Source organism: Falco biarmicus, chromosome 6, assembly GCF_023638135.1.
Source record: "Falco biarmicus isolate bFalBia1 chromosome 6, bFalBia1.pri, whole genome shotgun sequence".
Taxonomy (NCBI): Eukaryota; Metazoa; Chordata; class Aves; order Falconiformes; family Falconidae; genus Falco; species Falco biarmicus.
Window position 1 is genome coordinate 52,181,338 of NC_079293.1, and position 18,937 is coordinate 52,200,274.

Below are 18,937 nucleotides of genomic sequence, written 5' to 3' on the forward strand. Positions count from 1 at the left end.
ACACCAAGACCAAAAGGCGAGGGGCTTACCTGCTGCCCCTGGTGAGGGCTGACCTGTGCCTTCAGGGCTGCACACATGGCTGGGCAGAGGTGAGGATCATGTGCTGCCATCACCACCTCCCAAGGTGGCATACAAGCAACATCGGTTGGGAATCCCTGGCGTAATTGATGGATAAACGAAGAAAGCAAAGTCAAATCAGTCTAGCTTAGCTTCCCTTGCAGCCTGGTCCTGCACCATCCTTACTCTCCCATGCCCGTACTTCTGGGGGCTGAAGATACTCTGCACCCACAGGAGCCAACTCCTTATGCACACAGACTGCACAGGTCCCTCAACAGTACCAAGAGCTCTTCCTGAGAGAAGGCTGATGTAAGGCGAGAGTATGCAGAGACTTATATCAAGTTATGGCCTCTTCAAAGCACTTGGCTACATCATCTGAACCAGGGTGCCACTTGGTAACATGCTGAACGGTGGTCCTGAACAGAAATGCTTTTTTTGGGGGTGTCCCATGCTCAACTGTGCTCTCTCTCATCAATATAAAATAGCAAATTCAATCCTTCAATAATTTATTTCTTTATATCAGAGAATGTTTTTCAATTTTACATTTAAGTTTGTAACTTTCAACACATGAGTAAATATATGTAAAAAAACCCCTAGCTGTGCAAATTTCAAGTTGCATTGTTTCAAATAATATAAATATTTTAATAAAACATATGTTCACATTAAGGTTCACAAAATATATAAAATTTAACAGAAATGAGTCATGAGTTATTTAATTTTTTTGCTTTTTAATAACTAGAAAAAGATTCTAAACTTGAGAAGCAACTTAGAAGAGGTATCACCTCCAATATCATAGCAGCAAAACAGATGCTAAAAATTTAAAAGGTGTGAAAGGAGAAGAGAGAAGCAGGTACCAGGCACCATGGTAAAGGCAAGGTTGCTGAAGAAAGTGATTAAGAAGTGGATGCATGAACTCCAGGAGTAAAATCTCAACCCTAAAGCACCGTTACTGAGCTCCAAGCTGTTTGCACAGTAACAGAATCACATTAAGGATAACAGAAAAAAGCGTGACAGAAATGGGGAGGGAGGGTATGAACAGCAGCACGCATATTCCTGACTGTTACAATGCAAGAGAAGAGAGTTGTGCTTGTTTCAGAACTGAAGCCAAAGGCAAAGGGCTTTGCATTTTTCTGTCTGTTGGAGGCAATTCCTTCCATATGAGCGGGAATGGCAAGATTCAATTTTCCCATCATATGTGTGTGCTCTTAAAAGTTGCTTCTGTAATCACCTGTCTTTCCAGCTGTCTTAGGATTTGGGCAGGGATCTACATGCAGGCTAAGCATGTTAAAGGAGCAGACCACTGCTGGTCTTGTGTCTGGCTGTGGTTTGGTGAGGGCTCTGCAAACACAGAACTGCTCGCTGTTAACACCCTGAATGCCGGCAGGAGCTCCCACCTTGGTGAGCTCCGTAACAACACCAGCAAGGATGTGGGCAACCCAAAGCAAATTTCTTCAGATATCAACTGCAAGTTGCACCAGCTTGTCCTGGGGAATCACTCTCAGGAAAGATTTGCCTCTGGCTGATGTACGCAAACACAAAGAGCTCCTGCACCTCCGACAGTAGCTGCAGCTCCTCACCCGGGAGCAGAGGAGGTATGGAGAAAGAGGCAGAACTGGGAAGTTCTTTGGATTCAAATGCTTCACACTTCCTCCTGGGAAGTCCAAGAATTAAATATGGCATTGTAGGAGCTTAGTCATGAACGACAGCTCTGTGCAGAAGGCAACCTGCCCTTCTCAGCAGTCTTTGTATGCAGTGTTTAGAGGAAGTAGACATTTATTCCCATTCTTGGGAATAAACACGAACATGAGCAGACAGCTTATATTTCCCCCTGCCCTCCCACTCCCAGGACTGTTAAGTGTTTTTGACATAGCACCATTTCAGTGAAGGAAGTAACTGGTATCGCTTTCTTGTTCGTTACCAGCTCCTCCTCCCCTCTTCTAGCCATAGATCTGTTTGAACTGGTAGCATTCATTGCAGTAGCCGTTGCACTTGGCATTGCCATAGTGATCACAAGCAGGGGCTCGGCAGCGTTGCTTCGGGGGGTCCTCTGCCGCTGGGTCCCTGGCACTCCCCGATGGCAGAAGCTGTCCGAGGCGCTGGCACTCCTGGCACAGGTCACCACTTCTGCAGGCCAGGTTGTTTCTACATGAAGTCACAGCACACTGTCTCTTCTGGCTACTCAATGCTGCTCGCTGCAAATCTCTGCGCTGTCCCGTTCTCTTGAAAAAATGTTAACACACATTGTCAGTTGCCATGCTGGCAGCACAAGTGGCTTTTCATTTACTTTCAACTCTGGTTTGTATAGGTAACCACTGGGGGTTCTTGCAGACACATGCTTCTTCTGAAAAGTGCAATACCAAGAGCCAAGTTGGGCTTGACCAAAAAAAAAAAAATAAAAAAATCACAAATTCTGTCATTTCTTAGAAAAAAAAAATAATTTTATCTTTGGTAACTCTCAATTCTAAAAGGGTCAGAACAAACAAAATAAAAAAAAAATCTGAAACAAAGAAAACCTGTAATGGGCTCAATGAAAAAGGCAACATGAAGTGGACTAAACCTATTTGATACATAGCTCTAAGGGTGAGACTGGAAATCTCTCCCCAGCCAGCAAAGAAACCAACTGTAGGTCCAAATGCTTCCACTGAAATTGCTGGTGAAATCCCAGCTGAGGTAAAACTGGGCATGGTCATGACAACCCTAAACTGATTTCAGGAATACTGCCCAGTTGCAGCAGGAAAAAAACCCCATAAGATGCTCTACGCTTGTCTTTCCATGATACTTAGGATGCAGTCATTTGAGGATTTTCTAGTACGCATCCTGAGTTGTTCACACAAGAGAAAAAAATGCAGTGCTAAACAAGTGGAAGATTTTGAGAAGTTCACACTTACTTCTGGCTGTCTCACCAGCTGTTCTTCTGTCCTCCTGGCTTCCTGAAATCGCTGGTTCTGGGCTTTAATGAAGCAGTTCTGGCAGTACCCCTCGAGCATTGTGCTGCCCAGGGTGCCACAGTCCTGCCGCTGGCAGGACACAGTGTTACGGAAGGCAGCCGCGGAGGTCCCCGGCTGACCCGCCGCTGAGGACTTCCTCTGAGACCTCCTCTGGTGACGTAGCAAAACGCTGTCTGTAATGCAGAGTAAGGACAGGGGGAGTCTGAATGTGCCCAATAGATCTGATGACGCAAAACAACTATAAAGAGGTCCCCAGTTTAAACAGAAAGAATAACAACAACAAAAAAAATTATACTAGCCTCAAACATGGAGCTTTGCCAGTCCTGAGACTCCCTCAGTTTATGCACTTTCCTCCATGTTACATATATAATACATAGCTAATACAGTTTGATTTTCATACCAGAAGTTGTAGGAACTGATGATTTCTGGAAAAAAACTTGACCTCAGTGGGAAAACTGGACCCTGCTGAAGTCAAGAGGAATTCCACCTTTGCCTTCAGCATGTCATCTCAACTACCCTGACATTTCCCTTTTGTCCTCCCCGATTTCAGACGCATGAAGTAGTGGAAGTACAGTGGCACAGAGCTTAATGGGAAAAAGTGCCTTACGCTTTTTAGTCTCATGAAGCTATTTTATATATTCCACAATCAGAAGGAAAAAAATTTCATTGTGAACAACGCTGGAAAATCAGCTATTGCAAGCTGGCATAGAGGTTCCTTAATTTTCAAGTATGTGGAATGTGCAGCACTGGATGTCCCTGCCCACATCAGGGGGCTTAGATCAGATGATCTCCAAAGGTCCTTCCTTACTCAAACCGTTCTACTTTTGTATGTTTCTATTGGCACATCTGTCAGCAATGAAGAAGTCTTGAAAGATAAACAATAATTCTCTTACACGTGCCCTTCACCCTCAATACCCAAGGGCTCTCTGCCTGTGGAACAGGGCAGTAGCATGAAAGATGAAGATTTCATGCTGTGATTTATTCACAGACTGTTACCTTTTTGAAGGCCCGCCTTTAAAAATACACATTGCACACCCACAAATGACATTACTGAGAAAGATTTCAAGGTAGATTATAACAATACACTCCTAAGTTACTCCAAAGTACAAGCACATGATTGACAGTCAACTTCTACTTGCTCTGCTTATCAAGGTGACTTGATACTCAAGTTACTCAAGTGTTATACCTGTTACACCCAGAACAGATACAGATCCTCAAATTCATCCCAAGCTTTTTAAAAGCCTTGCTAACATAAATGGTTTTCAGTACCATCAATACCATAGCATTTTCCTCAGTGTCAACAATACAACAGCATTTCCCTCACTGACCCTTACAACTTTCTAGCTGTGAAGGAAATTCATACCAAAGCATTACTGCAATGGGTGGTGGGAAGGGATCAGAACCCAGCCCCTCTTGAGCTAGTTCTGCTTCCATGAAAGCTGATGGGAAGTTTTATAAGAGATTTCACAGACTTCCCACATGATTACTGCGTGCCCCTTTATGGGATAATGGCCAAAAAGAGCACCTTTTGCTCATGCTGCTGCTTCTGCTCCACACCGTTTCCATCACCCCCTGCCCTCTTAGCACCCAGCGCACACACCCAGCACACACACCCAGCGCACACAGAGTTTCGTAGCTCGAGGAAGCCAACCTGCAGCCAAAGCGTGCCAAAGCTCACCCCGTCTCCACTTACCGTGGTTTTCCCTGTACTCAAAGAAACACAGCGTGCAAAAGCCCTCATTTTGCGATGTCCCAAAAAACTTGCAGCCTGGTTTCCTGCAGAGGTTACCTCCCCTCTTCTCCTCAGGAGGCAGTGCCGGTGGCAGGGGCTCCTCGCCGCAGCTGTTGGGATGGCAGGAGTGCTGGAGGAGGCTCTGTGAGATCTGAGATGGATCAGATGTTGATCTCTGGTGGCACACGGGTGGGAAAGCACGGCTGGCATTTGAGGGGAGCTCTGTAGACCTTTTGAAGCAAGTGCTGCATATGCCGTTGAAGGTCCTGTTGGCCTGCTGACAGCATACCTTGCACGTGGCATAGTCTAAACATCTCTGGTCACCCAAATTGTTGGAAGGACCAAGCTGTCTGGAGTTGTAGCAGCGTTCGCAAAGCCCATTGTGTTGCACGTTCAGTGTAAAGGGGCAGTCTGGTGTCCTGCATTTCATAGCCGTAGTCTCGCTGTATAGGAAAAGGCTTGGAGCAGTTGGAGGTGCGGAGCGAGGCCCTGTTACAGGCCCTTCGGACGTCCATCCCCCAGGTTCGCAGACCTCCCCACGGGAGGAGCCTGACCCAGCTGCCTTCAGTTTCTCAGGTGCTGCTTTGGAGGTCTGCTTTCTTCCTTTGCTTCCTTGGGACCTTCGCTCAAAGCACTCGTGGCAGTAGGGCTGGGTGTTCACAGACATGTAGAAAGGGCAGTTCGGTGTTTCACATTTCACCTGTAGGAGGGAGAGCTGGGAAAAAGACAGTTCCTGTCTGTTCCTGGAGCAGGTCTCTCTTCTAGCAGGTTCAGTGTTTTCCTGCCATTTCTTGTACTCATGCTGTACCAGCTGAAAGTAATCTTCCACGAGGTTTATTTCTTTGGGCAGGTTGCCTTCATCTAACCTGACAGCCAAAAAGGGAAGATGGCATCAGTGGTTGAGAAGGGCAGATGGTGGGGGTGGAGGCAAATACAAATACAATGTGGGGAGGAAATGCAGATTTAATGCACATCCATATTACTCAGCTAGAAGATCCAGGATGTTAAACTGTTGTTGTAAATGGAAATAATTTTAAAAGCAGGTGTTCAGTGATGTCAAATGGAGACTTTCACATCTAAAGAAATGGTCTGACACAATGCTAAACAGAGATATTCTTAAAAGGATTTTCTAGATGAGGGTTTTCTGTCTGAGGGCTGTTTGCGTGAAGAACGTGGATAATCTCTCAGAAGTGAAAAGTCCCCCAAATCCTGAATTCCTCTGAAGACCAGTGCCCAGCTGAGCAGAGGTAAGAGTGGAAGACCCCATACCTCACCAGCCCGTGCTAAGAATAAGCTTTTTCTACAGTGGGTGTAGCATTTCATGATACAGTTTATCATGAAATCTGTTCCTGGTTTTGCCCTGTTGGGTCTGTATCTACCAGCAGAATTCTTCAGACAAACCACAGGGCTTCGGTGTGGTGTGTGTAACACTAGCATCCATCACACCATCCCTACTCTGCCCCTGACCGCAGGGAAAACCCCACACTGGAGCTCTACCACACCACAGCTGGTAGGATGAAGAGCTAGCGTTACTGGTAACACTCCAGAACACATCTGTGTGGTGGGACTAGGGAAGCTTGATTGCTACTCTTTATGTATGCATATCTCCTTTGTGTCAGGGGACTTCTATTTTCAAGGCTCCTAAAGCAGAACCGCCCAACAGCATAAAAATACCTCCCTGTGGGGCAATGGAAGCAAAGACAGAGGATACAGGGAGTTGCTTCCCTCCCCACTCATGAATGGGCTGAGTGGACACAGCTGTCAGCATCCCCTAAATGCAAGAATCCGATGGGTGCTGTCAGCTGCCCCCTGCACATTGCTGATGCTCAACCATCACCATCAAAGGGACGAGCACAGATGCTGTTTTCTCCACTAGCCACAGCTTCCTGCCTACTGCTGCACTGCAACAGCCCAGGGTGTCAAGGCATCAGCGCTAAGAACATACCACCAAGTACTTTTCCCTAGGGCAGCCAAAATTACACCAACTGCCCTTTATGCAACGTGACCTTACATAAAGCGCAAGAGTTTGGTGTAACTAGTTCCTGGGCTTAACTGTTTTTCCACAACCCTCATGTGTAATCTAAAAGTCAGTGAAGCTAATCCATTGGGTTTACTCTTCTAAAATACTAGTTTCAGTCTGCTAAGTCTGAAGACATTTTTGCCTTTAAATTTGACTCTGGTCTGAGCTCATAACCGTATCAAAGCATGTCAACAGTAATGCCAATATTCCATATTTCAGGGGGCAAATGCATGTGCTACTGTAGAAGAAAGGAAAGAACAAAGAAAGACACTGAGCTGCCTGGCTTCTCCCACCTCCATACACAAGGCAACTTTGAAGAAACAGGAATGAAACTCACTTTGCAGCATTAATTAGATGAGTTGTACCATGATCCCAGCCTTGCACTGGAATTTCTATCACTATCAAGTAGTCTTTTAGCAGCTGCTCTTTCTCCCTCTCTTCTGTGTCTGTCAGAAAGTGCACACTCAAATCCTCAAATCTGCCTCGTTCACTGGTGACCAGAGGGACAGCCCGGATTTCTGTGGGGAAACAAGACAGATTAGCATATATATTTTTTTTACCAGGCAGGAGTAACCGCAAGACGCAACATACTGAGATGTCACCGCTGCTGCTGAATTTTGGAAAGAGACAGGAATGGCTGACCAGAGCAACTGGTTTCTAAACACTGCCATCGGGGGAGGATGCAGACTCATCCGATCACAAGCCCAGCTCCATCCCACAGTCCCACAGGAGTTTTAATGTCCCCATATCAATTTTCTTCTCAGTTTAGGCAGCACTGTAGATCTTACTTCGCTATACCTTTCTATGGGATGATGCCCTAAGCTGAATCTACAAAACTGCTATCCATTCAGAAGAGATGCTTTAAAACTGGCAATGTATATATTTCATTATCCCTGCCAGGCAGCAGCACACTGCTGTGAGACCATGTCCTTCAAAGCTTTTTCTCTTATCATGAGGTGTGGAAAGGAGGCCAGAACACAATGAAGCAGAGGCCACCTGCTGACTGATTCCAGCCTGCAAGCGAGTTGCACTCTACTTTCAACCAGCATTTTGAAGGTAACCTTTAGTTTCTATTCAGATTTACAGACTCAAATTTTAAGAACATATTTCAAAGGAATTTTTTACATTTATTTTAACTTTAAAGATGCAAATCTAAACCAGATTATATTTTAAATGCTTTATAAGCATGATGATATTGAAGAAGCTACATAAATATCAAACAAGGTGCTTGAAAAGTACCTGGCCCGCTGTCCTTCAGAGTCACTAGTGGTGTAAAATGCATGTTGTCGTAGCCCAGCACAATTGGGTATCTGTAGCATTCTTCAGCTGGCCAAAGGAGAGGCAAGTAAATACCACCAACATTCAGAGGAGAAAAACTGGAGCCTGACTCTAAACTTCTCACCACTTTATCTGCATAAGGAAGGGAAAAAACCCACAGATAAACACCAATAAGCATGTGCTACAGGCAAGAGAAAACATACTCTGTGTGTTTTAGAACAATTGCTGAAAATACCCCAATCTGAAACGCATCTACCTGAAAACAATTATTGAAGTAACATCACTAACACAGCACAGAGAAACATGGTGAGATAACTGGCTAGGCAACTCACCTGCAAGGACAATGACTGGCCTTCTGAGGATGTTAGCAAGGATGAAGATGTGGATTTCTTCCAGTGCATTATATGGAAGCCTGTTTCGAGCCCCAGATGTTTCTGGGGAGGTCATTTCAATGAGGTATTCCCACTCCTCCTCCCAGTTCTGAGGAAAGAAACATCCATCAGCAATGGTTCAAAGCCATGGAGGTCAGGAACCAACTGCTGCACAGCAGGACTCAGAATAATCACATTTTCCCATTTCCTCCAAAGGAAGACTATTTCTTCTCTCCACTAACAGTGGAATCCATGAAGCCAAAAAGCAAACAAAATCAGCAAGGCAACACTGACAAGCACTGAGAAAACAGCACCATTCCCTCAGGCCATCTTACCCGGGTGTCATAATGAAGTCCCGTTTGTACAAACTCCTGGGATTTAATAGCCTCCCGCTGCCAGCGGAGCTTGAAGTTCCGTGTGTCAATCTCCCTGAGTGCGCTAAACAATGTTTTTCTTAAGACGAGATCAATATCCTCAATACCCCACATGTACTGTGATGCAGCATGCATGAGGCAATTTCCATCACCTACAGAAAAAGAGAGAGTACATTATTTGTAAATGGCTACTTAAATAAAACCCCACAACCGTGCAGGATGTAGAATTACGCTGTGGTATGCATATGACAGGTTCTTCTCTAAGCCTCAGAGAGAAGGGTTTTAACAAGGAGATCACAGCTATGAGCTGTCTGCTCAGAGACAGAAAGGAAGAAAGTCCTCTCTCTACTGGTTTTGTCTCTTTACCCATTAGTGTAAAGCTGTCATTCATCAATGCCCCTTATTTATCTTACTTAGCTTTACCTGATCTCATGAACTAAATTTTGGGGTCAACTGCAAATGTCAAACAGTTGAAATAGCTTTTAAACACAACAAAGTCATCTTAAAATTACAAAAGAACATGTAAATCTCCCTTATCAGTGTTTATACAAATATACACCTGATGGCACAGGGTAGAGATAATGAAAACCGCCAAGAAAATCCTATGGTAGCACCAAGCCTCACATCCCCTGCTGAGCACTGCATTGAAAGGCTTGGCACTTGGCTGTGCTGGATAGAGGAATTGTAATAAAAGAGAGACAGAAAGGGAAGAGTACGTGATTTATGTAAAGCAATCATAGGAACACCTCTTGCCTTCCTCTCGAAACTGATAGTACGCTGGGCTGTTAAATATTTTACTTAGAAGGCTGTTTCATAAAACACAACATTAAAACTAAATAAATGAAAACCATAATGATTTGATTTTCATTTAGACGCTCTCCTTGCATTGAAAAAGCCCTCTTTACAGGTAGGAAGGAAAGCAATGTTCTGCAATTTCCAGAGGAAGAAACTGAGAATCAGAGGAGTTAACTAACTTAATTAAAAGTTGTGACAAAATATGCCTGCAGCTGGGTTTCAAATTCTATCTTGAGCCATCTTTTTCAAAAGGGGATGTCTCCCCTGAAAGGGAGTCATCAAGAACCATTACTGTCATAGCCTCAGATTCAAAACTGGTCGTGTTTACTACAGTGGTAAAGAGATTAACCCAATACTAAGAAACCACAGCATTTTCCTTGGAATCGAGGACATCAGCCATGGTAAAGCTACTAGATTTTCCTCGTGTGGAAAAAAACCCCACACAAAGAACCCCCACAAAAAGCTTAAACCCAGTCTGCCACATGCATTATGAGCTCAATTACACAACGTTTGTGAACACTTTTGCTACTTTTCCTAAGAAACTGCAGAGAAAAATCTACAACAGACCCCAGGTCCTGAAAAAGATATCGTTTGAAATCTGAACACTTCATAAATTGTTATGGACTCGGTGCACATCAGGTTCCTCCAACTGCCTTCTCATTTCTGAATGCTGTCTTGCAAAGCTTACTTCAAGTCTGCAGGCTGCTTGCTTGAGCTCAAAAATCAGGGAACAACATATAAGACACAAAAACTGACTGGGTTTCCTTCTGACCAACAAAGATGACATACAAATCCCATTAAAATTTTCCCTTTGCAAAATCTAGAGCAAAGATAAGATATTTTCCCCCCCCCTCCTCTCTCTGAGAGCTCACTTTCAGTTCTTTATTGAGAGGCGCTGGCCAAAATTCCTTACACAGCACTTGGAATTCCCCCGCACCGTTTGACTAGCAATTGAGCAACAGTTGTACTTTTTGTTCTGCAGCGTGCAGAGCTGAGCAGCGAAGCCTCCCTCGGACTTTCCCGGGGGGGTGTGGCTGGGCGAGCTGGAATGAATGCCCATTCATTACACAAGTGAAATCTCTACAGCCAATAGATGCTGGAATTTTATTTTTTTTTTTTTTACAACAGTTTCAATTTTTATACCTCCTACTGCTTTCCTTCTACCCTCCCATTCGCATGTCTGCAAAGAAATGTGTGGTGATTCAAAAGGGCTTTTTTAAATTAAAAAAACACCACCACTCCACAAACTCACATACATATTAGGTAAAATATACATCACAAGATCCTATAGGAGATACTTTCTCTGTTTTCAATAATTACAACCTTCATGAGAAAAAACCCCAGAATTTTCTGAAGAAAGCCCACCACTGACTGAAAGAACTAATATATTCACCCCACATCTACGGGCTAAGTGCTTTTAAAAATATTCTTCGTGCCACATGTGAGAAAAAAACCCAGATGTGTTTTTTTCTGGGGTAATACAGGGCTTCTCCAGGCTTCTGTCCCTTCTTTCAGGTATCCCCTTCTTCAGTCCATCTACCCTCTTTCTCCTGCAAAGGTCCCTCACTGTGACTATTTGCATAAACCACAGGTTCCCAAAGCTGCTCCTACTCATGCACTTCATGACCCTAAAGCACTGAACTGCAGCTGAGTTCACTGGCTGTGCAAGGTACAGGGGAATAGCAAACCAAGCACCTGTTTTGCCTGACCCCAACCTGCCTTAGTATTTCAGCATCTTGTATATTGGTACGCCTGCACGTGGATGGGATCCAAGCCCACATTGCTCCCGCTTGTAACGCTGGCTGACAGTCATGAGACAACACAAGAGGTCACAGTTATTGGATATAGCGTTGTCAGCAACAAGAGCCTGTCCAGGCAGTGTTAATCCCTGCAGGACTCTCACGGACAGGAGGTGAGATTCCAAAACCATTGCTCTTTGCCCTGGGCAAAAATCATGCATGTTGTCCATTCATCTAGTAAACCTATTAAGAATGTATCTCTTGGGGTGAAGTTCTGAAGACGCAACACTTGGATTGATGTTACCTTCCTAGTACCTGTGAAGTGCTGCCTGCCCTAGCTGCAACTTCAGTCCTTCTGGAAGTTCAAGGTTACCAGATCTCCATGCACAGCCTAATTAGTCATGTGAATTTTATGCCAGTACAGAGGCAGCCCACAAAAGCCCACCAGAAGGTCAGTGCCTCTATGACACTTAGAGATGGACATTAGGATCAGACTTTTCTAGGTCAAGGCAGTGACAACTACACAGCGGTGCTATTTTTATGGCTTTTGCACAACACAGCGGTGTACAATCAGACTGACAAAAATGGTAGAATTTGGGATGGGAAGTGTGTGGATGAGGGAGATAAGGACGACGTTTGTATGTGTGTATAAGCAGATAATGAAAAGAAGCATCCACAGAACATCATACAAGGACTTCAACGAGGTTGCAGGTCCACCACACCCACTGCTTTATAACCACCATGATCTGCCCCTTGAGCAAAGGCTATGTATTTTCCATGTTCTTGGAGTCCTCACCGTCCCAGTCTACCTCGCTTTTTTTGGGTAATCTGTGCTCTAGGGAATCCCGAGCTCAAGTCTGCAGCTGCATGACCATAAGTCATATAGCCATTACCAAATCTTTCCCCCACTGAACGTGAAACGCCCAGCAACTCTTACAGTCATGTGCAAAAGTTTCCTGCTTAAGACTGTGGACACGTGTAACCTATTCGGGAAATCTTTGCACTACTGCTGCACCTTTTCATTTACAGCACTTGATGCAATACACACAAAGTAACCCAAAAGCCAAGTTCTAAAACCAGCACTGATTCATGAAAGAAAAAGGACACTGCAAATTGTGTGCTGCACAAAGACGGCTGTCAGGCATGCACACGGGAGTTACTGGTGAGCCCTGACCAGAGGGAAGGCAAGAGCTGGCAAACCCCAGCAGGTAGCTGAGGATGAGGGAGACGGCGGGGTGCGAGGTGCTGAGTCCAGGGCCAGTGCAGTCAAGTTCCCTGAGGCTCCATGCCCAGGACACTCCTGCTGGCACCACTTTTAAAGATGGATCAGGAAGAGGACCTTGCCTGCCAGCCACAACAGCAGGGCTTATGCCAGGATATTAGCTTCTGCTATATGTACATGGGAATGCATCCCTGTCACTCAAAGCATCTGAAGTCTCATCTAGCCTGGCATTAAGGGCCGTTCAGCACTTCCGACAAGACAGCCGATGCATAGCAGAGTCAGGTTCACAGAAAGGCGATGGGTGGCAAGTCAAGTTTCTCTCCTGGTGTTTTACTCTGATGTGCCACATGTTACTGATATTATGAAGATATCTGTGAAATTTTCAGGCTGTTCATAATACCATGATATGGGCAGGCATCTGCTACAGCCTCAGGTCAGTACATCACATGGAAAGAATTTTAGCTTACAAAACTAAGACTGAAAGGCATCACATTTTAAAAGCCATGCAGTTGTTTCAGTAATGTGAACTCAGATACTATAATAAAGGTGATACATTCATATTCCCAATTTTAACGCCAAGTGCAAAGACTTGCTCGTAACTTACCATTAGTCTTCAAAGGGACAAGCCTCCGAACTTCCATGCACCAGTTGAGCTTCCTCTGGCGCTCCAGCGAAGTCTGGGTGGCCTGGTCAGTCAGAGCCTTCTGAAGTGTTTCCCGAAACTGAGGACAAAACTGGCACATTCTGAACATTTCTATTGTGTATCTGTGCATAGTCCTGAAGTGGTGAATTATTCCACTTGGGGGGTTGACCAGATCTTCAGGTGTCCTCTCTCTAATCTTCATGGCTTTCAGCATATTGCTCTGATACAAAGCTTGAGGAAGGATGTGTTGGCCAGACATGTTTCTAGAAAACATCTGAAATGAAAAGGATCCTTTTACTGGCATGTTAGAGTCTGTGCATCACACCATTATTAACACTTCTGCAGAGACTGAGAAGGCACCTTCAGGGGCAGGATTCTGGCTGCAGTTTTGCCTAAAATGAGCAGAGTGGATGCTATCCACTGAGCCTTTATAATGATGTTTTTTAAAGCTCATATCCATTAGCCTCTCTGCATTACTCAGATATAGACACTGACTAGCTTCTTCCAATAATTTACTGAGATATTAAAGAGAATTTATTCATTACTAAGGAAACTGCATCCTTGTTCAGAACAAAACCAACATTTAAATCAAGGTAAGGATAAAAGCAGTCAAGATCAAGGGAAGGGAAAATTATCCTGGAAACTTGGCTAATTGATAATTGCACAGTGTAATCCCATATGAGCTTGCTGAACTTTCGGCGCGTTTCAAGCTCGTTTTGATGATATGCCCAAAAAAAGCAGGTAATGACCATTTCAGATTTCTGCAGCCCATACATTCTGAGAAGTGATGCTTGGTACAGTGCAAAAAGAGCCCCAGGAATTACATGCCATGCTAGTATGTGTCCCATACTTACGGTGGCCGAAGATGGCAAATGACGGATTTGTTGTAGAGCAAGCACTCAAGGAAAGACTTATGCTACTCTTCCTGAGACTCCTTATATTTTGTGAGCACTAGAGCTACTGCACACAGGTCCTTGTGCCACATGTGGGGGTGCAGACTGCAGTGCTGCTATTACTCAGCGGTAAGTCAACATAGCTGAAAAAGCATTTCCACTTGGCTCAAAAACCACAATGTTTTTCCACAGTGGGACATGTAATGTTTGCTGCCCTGCATCCCTTTCTTCAGTATCTCTGGCCCCATGGGCTACAGCAGGAAGAACAAAAACCCCCATAACCTCAAACTGTCTACACTCTGCAATACTCATTCAGAGCACACTAACTTTGTGGCTCACTAGAGCTAAACATAGGGCTCACATCCCTCAAAACTCTCGTGCACAACAGTAACACCACCAACAACCTATTTCTATGTGAAGAGACTCTACATGCTGTCCACGTACACTATTGCTGTGTTTAAAAACAAAGCAAAAATTCTGTTTAGACAAAGAAAGGCATGCACGCCTAACAAGTTTAGAATACCGCTGGTCACATTAGGAGAGCCCACCATTGTGATTATGAATCTAGGGACAAATATCAAGCCATAAGTATATATCAAAGCCTCGATATATACCTTGCCAGGTACAGAGGCAACTGAAAACTGGTTTATGCAACTGTTATGAAATTTTCTCATGGAGATGGAAGTGTGGAAGGCCTGAGAGAGGAAGGATGACTACAAGCTGACAGACTGCCCAGGAAGATAGTTCCAGATCTGTGGAGGCAGAAGACCCCTCTTGCACATAAGGACTTCAGCATGCCCTTTCCTATGGGGAGCCAGCTGCTCTCTCCTCCTCAGCCAGACACCTCCATTGGCGACATCCACCTCCAGCCGCCCAGCCGGAGCACTGGAAAAGGACCCTGCCGTGGCAAGAGGGGACCTCAGCTCCTGCTGCCAAAAGCTGCCCTCTATAACCTCTCTGAGAAGCAGCTGATGGAGAGATTCAGTGGATGTCTTGTCAAGGCCTAAACAGAGGCAGGTGAAACACAAGATGCTGCAAAGTCCTCTCTGCTCAGTCAGGGCAATATCATTGACACTGTTTCTCCTGCTCCTGTAAGCATCTTGGGGACAGGGCTCAGAGCTGTCACACCTCGCAACACGTGGAAAAGCCTTCCTGTAGTTAACTGAGGTGGCATATTCTTACCATTCCCACACCAACATAGAGCCTTAAAATGGAAATAACACATATTCTCATCCACTCCCTCCATAAATATAGTTTTACATGTGATATTTGTGTAATCCTAAATTTAAATGTATAGATGATTTAAGAAATGAAATATAAACAACCCCTTATTAATCTGTTTAATGACCACTGCTATACTTTGCTCTAAGATGACCAAAATATTGAATTCCTTACTTATGTAAGCAGAGCTGTTGAGTCAATGGGATTTTTTTTTACATGAATAAAGACTGATGACATGATTAAGCACTACCGGCACAGACCCTTGAGATGGTTATTTCCAGCTTGAAGTAACAAAACCTGCTGAGTTTACAGAAGCATTCACTGAAACTATGTTATTCAATATTATATTCTACAGGCATATTTTCCCCTTCACACATGGAAATCACTGCCTATGCTATTTACGGTCATTAAATGTCGATCAAGGCAAAAGCTGAGCAACCCTTATTTTCACAAACAATGTGATGAAACAGACAACTTCATAGCCACCTAAGCCCGAGTTAAAGGTCAGAAAACTCAGCTACAATTTATGACTTTACACTGTACCTTGCTTTACTGTACGCCACACTACTAGAACCTTTTTACACGTAATTACTACAAATGCCCAGAAAAGAACAGTTGTAAACCATGAGTAAATAGCTCTCCGAGGCATCGAGCTTTCTGCACACGGAATGCTGAGGATGCCGGGCTCTGGAAAGCTGAGCGCTGTTCTGAGGTCTGACAGTGGTTTTAATTTTCTGTCCTCTGTCTGAAAACCAGCAATAACGAACCCTCTTCCAAAGTGCTAAGACTGCTAAACCAAACACGCTTAACACACCGTCAGCACCTACAGATTTCTGTATTTGAGTCGTTGAGCGGTCGGTACGGAACTAAGCGTATTATCACCGTTCACCAAGGAAGAAGATGGGGACCGAGGGTGTTTTACACACCACAGGACCGGACTACACGGCTCAGCCCCCCGACTCACTGCTCTGCTGGAAGCAAGCGCACGCACAGCGGGACGGCGGCCGCTCCTGCCCCTGCCAGCTCTGCGGGGGGAGCCGGCAGCGACTGCCCCGCCGCGGCGGCGCCCTGCGCCAGCGCAGCAGCCCGCGGGGACCGGAGCCGCCGAGCCCGGGCCGCGCCACCGAGCAGGGGGCACGCCGCCACCGAGCAGGGGGCACGCCGCCACCGCCCGGCCGCAGCCGGCGCACGCCCCCCCGCAGCGCTGACCGCTCCGGTGCCAGGCGGAACGCGACCGAGCCCCGCCGCCGGGCCCGCCCGCTGTCCCCGGCGCCCTCCTGCAAACGGCAGGGCGGGGATGAAGCCGCTCCGGGGGTCGGCCGCCCCGCCGTGCCCTCCCCGCCGCCCGGCGCTCACCTCCCCGCCGGCGGGCTCCTTCTCCGGTCGGTGCTGCCGGTGACTCCTGCTCAGCAGCGGGGCCGGGGCGGTGGGACGCAGCCGAGCGCGGGAGCCATCAACCCCCACCGGGCCGGGACTCCCTTCCCTCCGCCGCCCTCTGCCCGCCGGAGCTGCTGCCGCCGCCGCCGCCGCCGCGGAATGAAGGGCTGAGCCAAACCTCTTGTTTTTTTTTCCCCTTTCTGTTTCAGCGCCCGGGAGGAAAAAAAAAAAAAAAAAAAAAAAGAAAATACACAACAAAAAAAAACCCACCGGGGATTTCCACCGGCAGCGCCGGGGACTTTCCGACATGTGACAACCACCGCCGCGCGCCCCGGGCGCCGCCAGGGGGCGCCGCCGGGCCCGGTCCTGGCCCTGGCCCCGGCTGGCAGCCCCGCCGCCCCCTCCGCAGTGACTCGCCGGCGGGCCCTGCGGGGCCCGGGCGCGCAGGTTTTCCCTCCTTATTCCGAGCCCCCCACCGCATCCCCCGGAGGGGGTGCGCATCCCGTCCCGCAGGCCTCGCTCGGCTGCTGGTCCAGCCCCGTTATCGGCGGCCAGCCGCGGCTCGGGTGGCTGGGACCGGAACGGCTCGGTGTTCCGGTGCACGGCATCGCCCTGGCACCACCGCGGCGGTGCGGAGGGTGCCTGGGGCACCGTGGAGTCGTGCTGCAACCGCGGCCGGTGGTGCCGTGCCCGGAGCTCGGGGCAGCGCCCTGGCTGCACCCCGCGCTGCCGGGGCACCGCCAGCAGCAGCAGCAGCGGCGGCGGCGAGAGGCGCTGGCTGCCCCGCAGCCGTTACCTCGTCCTCTTCCACGCGTGACAAGGACAAGGGGCCTACGGGGCTCCTCGCCCATGCAGAAAGGTCTTGGGGTGTAGGTGCCCACGCCCCTGCAGCTAACATCCCAACGGGATGGCAAGGGAGCCTGTCCTGTTGGAAGCTATTGCTCTTCCAGGCTGTTTTTTAACCCAAGCAAATATTTTTATTTAGCATGCATCTGCCTCACAGTTTTGGCTTTGTATTTGAAGTAACCACAAGTGACTTCATTCATTTAATTAGAGGTTAGGCTGATACATGTAATCCCGTAACTCCGTCCGTGTGCCGGCATTCTGGGCAGGTGTTGCTGCGCTTTAATCCAGCCCCGCTCAAGGTAAGGTGGTTGCAGCCAGGAGGCAGAGCTTTGGCTGAAAGTTACTGAGTCAAGGAGATCTTAGTGTCAGTGTGTGTTTGTAAACTCTTGGCCATGGCTAGCAGTTCACAGGAATCATTAAACTTAATGGTTGTAATTAATTAATTTACACCTTTAAACAGTATCCTAAAATCTGCAATGGAAACACTCATTGAAAAAAACCCAGTGCTTAAGGCCTGTAAATATTACTTATGGATGGAGTTTACACTGGAAAAAGAGCAGTTCCTTGCTCACCAGCCTTGCAACATGAAATGAAATACATTTTTGAATATGTAAGTGAAACACCCAGAAATTAAGTACAATGCAACAAATTTTCTTGCAGTCTTAAAAGACTTTATCCTCACAGATGATGGACTTCAGCCAGTTCCAGAGGATCCACTGCTCCCACTGGCTTGACGAGAAACTAGGGTTGCTCCACACCTTGAAATCAGGTCTTAAGTCTTGACTCCTTCAGAAAACAGGTGGATTTTGTTAAGAGTTCAGCCTTAATCTCCCTCACCTTGCATCCAGTAGCAGCACTTGGCTCATCTGGTGTGCTGGTGTCATGCTGTGGTTACATGACAGCTTGCTCTGCCCCAGGTCTACATGCCTGTGTCTGGCTCTGCACAGCCTTCCTCTGCCTTTGTTCAAAAGAAGTCAGGGATGTGGCTGGAAAAAGAATAATCCCCTCTGTTATTTTGTTGCTCCTCTCCTTCCAGAGAATTGTTTTGAAGATTTCTGTGGGTGATTTTTTGGGGGTGCCTCTCTGCTGCCTTGGGAAGTAGTAGCTGGGTAGGAAGGCTCTGCACTTAAGGACTGATGGCCTGAGGGATGGCCGAGATCCAGGCTGGATGCCTGAGGGACCTGGGCCCAAGAGATTACTTGCATAACTAGGGCAGTGTCTGCAGTGTGATTTGCCCAATGCATGTTTCCTTCAGCATCTCGTCATTCCCTGCTCCTGGACATTTTTCCCTGTCCCCTCATCCCCTCATGTGAGCTGAGGTACTGGATTACTGAAGTGATCTGATTCTATCTATCTATCTATTTATCTATCTATCTATATTTATTTTTATCCAAAGCACTTCTCTCCTGTGATGTGAAGTG

The 18,937-nt window shown here is 46.6% G+C and overlaps 1 protein-coding gene across 1 annotated transcript; it reads right to left on the reverse strand.

Moving 5' to 3' along the window:
• Positions 1-546: 546 nt before the first annotated feature.
• TNFAIP3 (TNF alpha induced protein 3) lies at positions 547-16,823 on the reverse strand. The gene is made up of 9 exons (XM_056344172.1): positions 16,650-16,823; positions 13,141-13,453; positions 8,742-8,932; positions 8,368-8,515; positions 7,997-8,167; positions 7,095-7,275; positions 4,699-5,603; positions 2,946-3,178; positions 547-2,276 (listed from the first exon to the last, which is right to left on the reverse strand). The coding sequence occupies exons 2-9, from the start codon at positions 13,451-13,453 to the stop codon at positions 1,995-1,997; spliced, it is 2,424 nt and encodes an 807-aa protein (XP_056200147.1). The 5' UTR covers positions 16,650-16,823; the 3' UTR covers positions 547-1,994.
• Positions 16,824-18,937: the final 2,114 nt, after the last annotated feature.

Bases quoted from the DNA above. Each gene is read 5' to 3' on its own strand.
- TNFAIP3 (XM_056344172.1), bottom strand. From the start codon at position 13,453: ATGTTTTCTAGAAACATGTCTGGCCAACACATCCTTCCTCAAGCTTTG. The intron at 8,933-13,140 runs GTAAGTTACGAG...CTTTTTCTGTAG, and splicing joins TGTCCCTTTGAAGACTAATG to GTGATGGAAATTGCCTCATG. The intron at 7,276-7,996 runs GTACTTTTCAAG...GTTTCCCCACAG, and splicing joins TCTGAAGGACAGCGGGCCAG to AAATCCGGGCTGTCCCTCTG.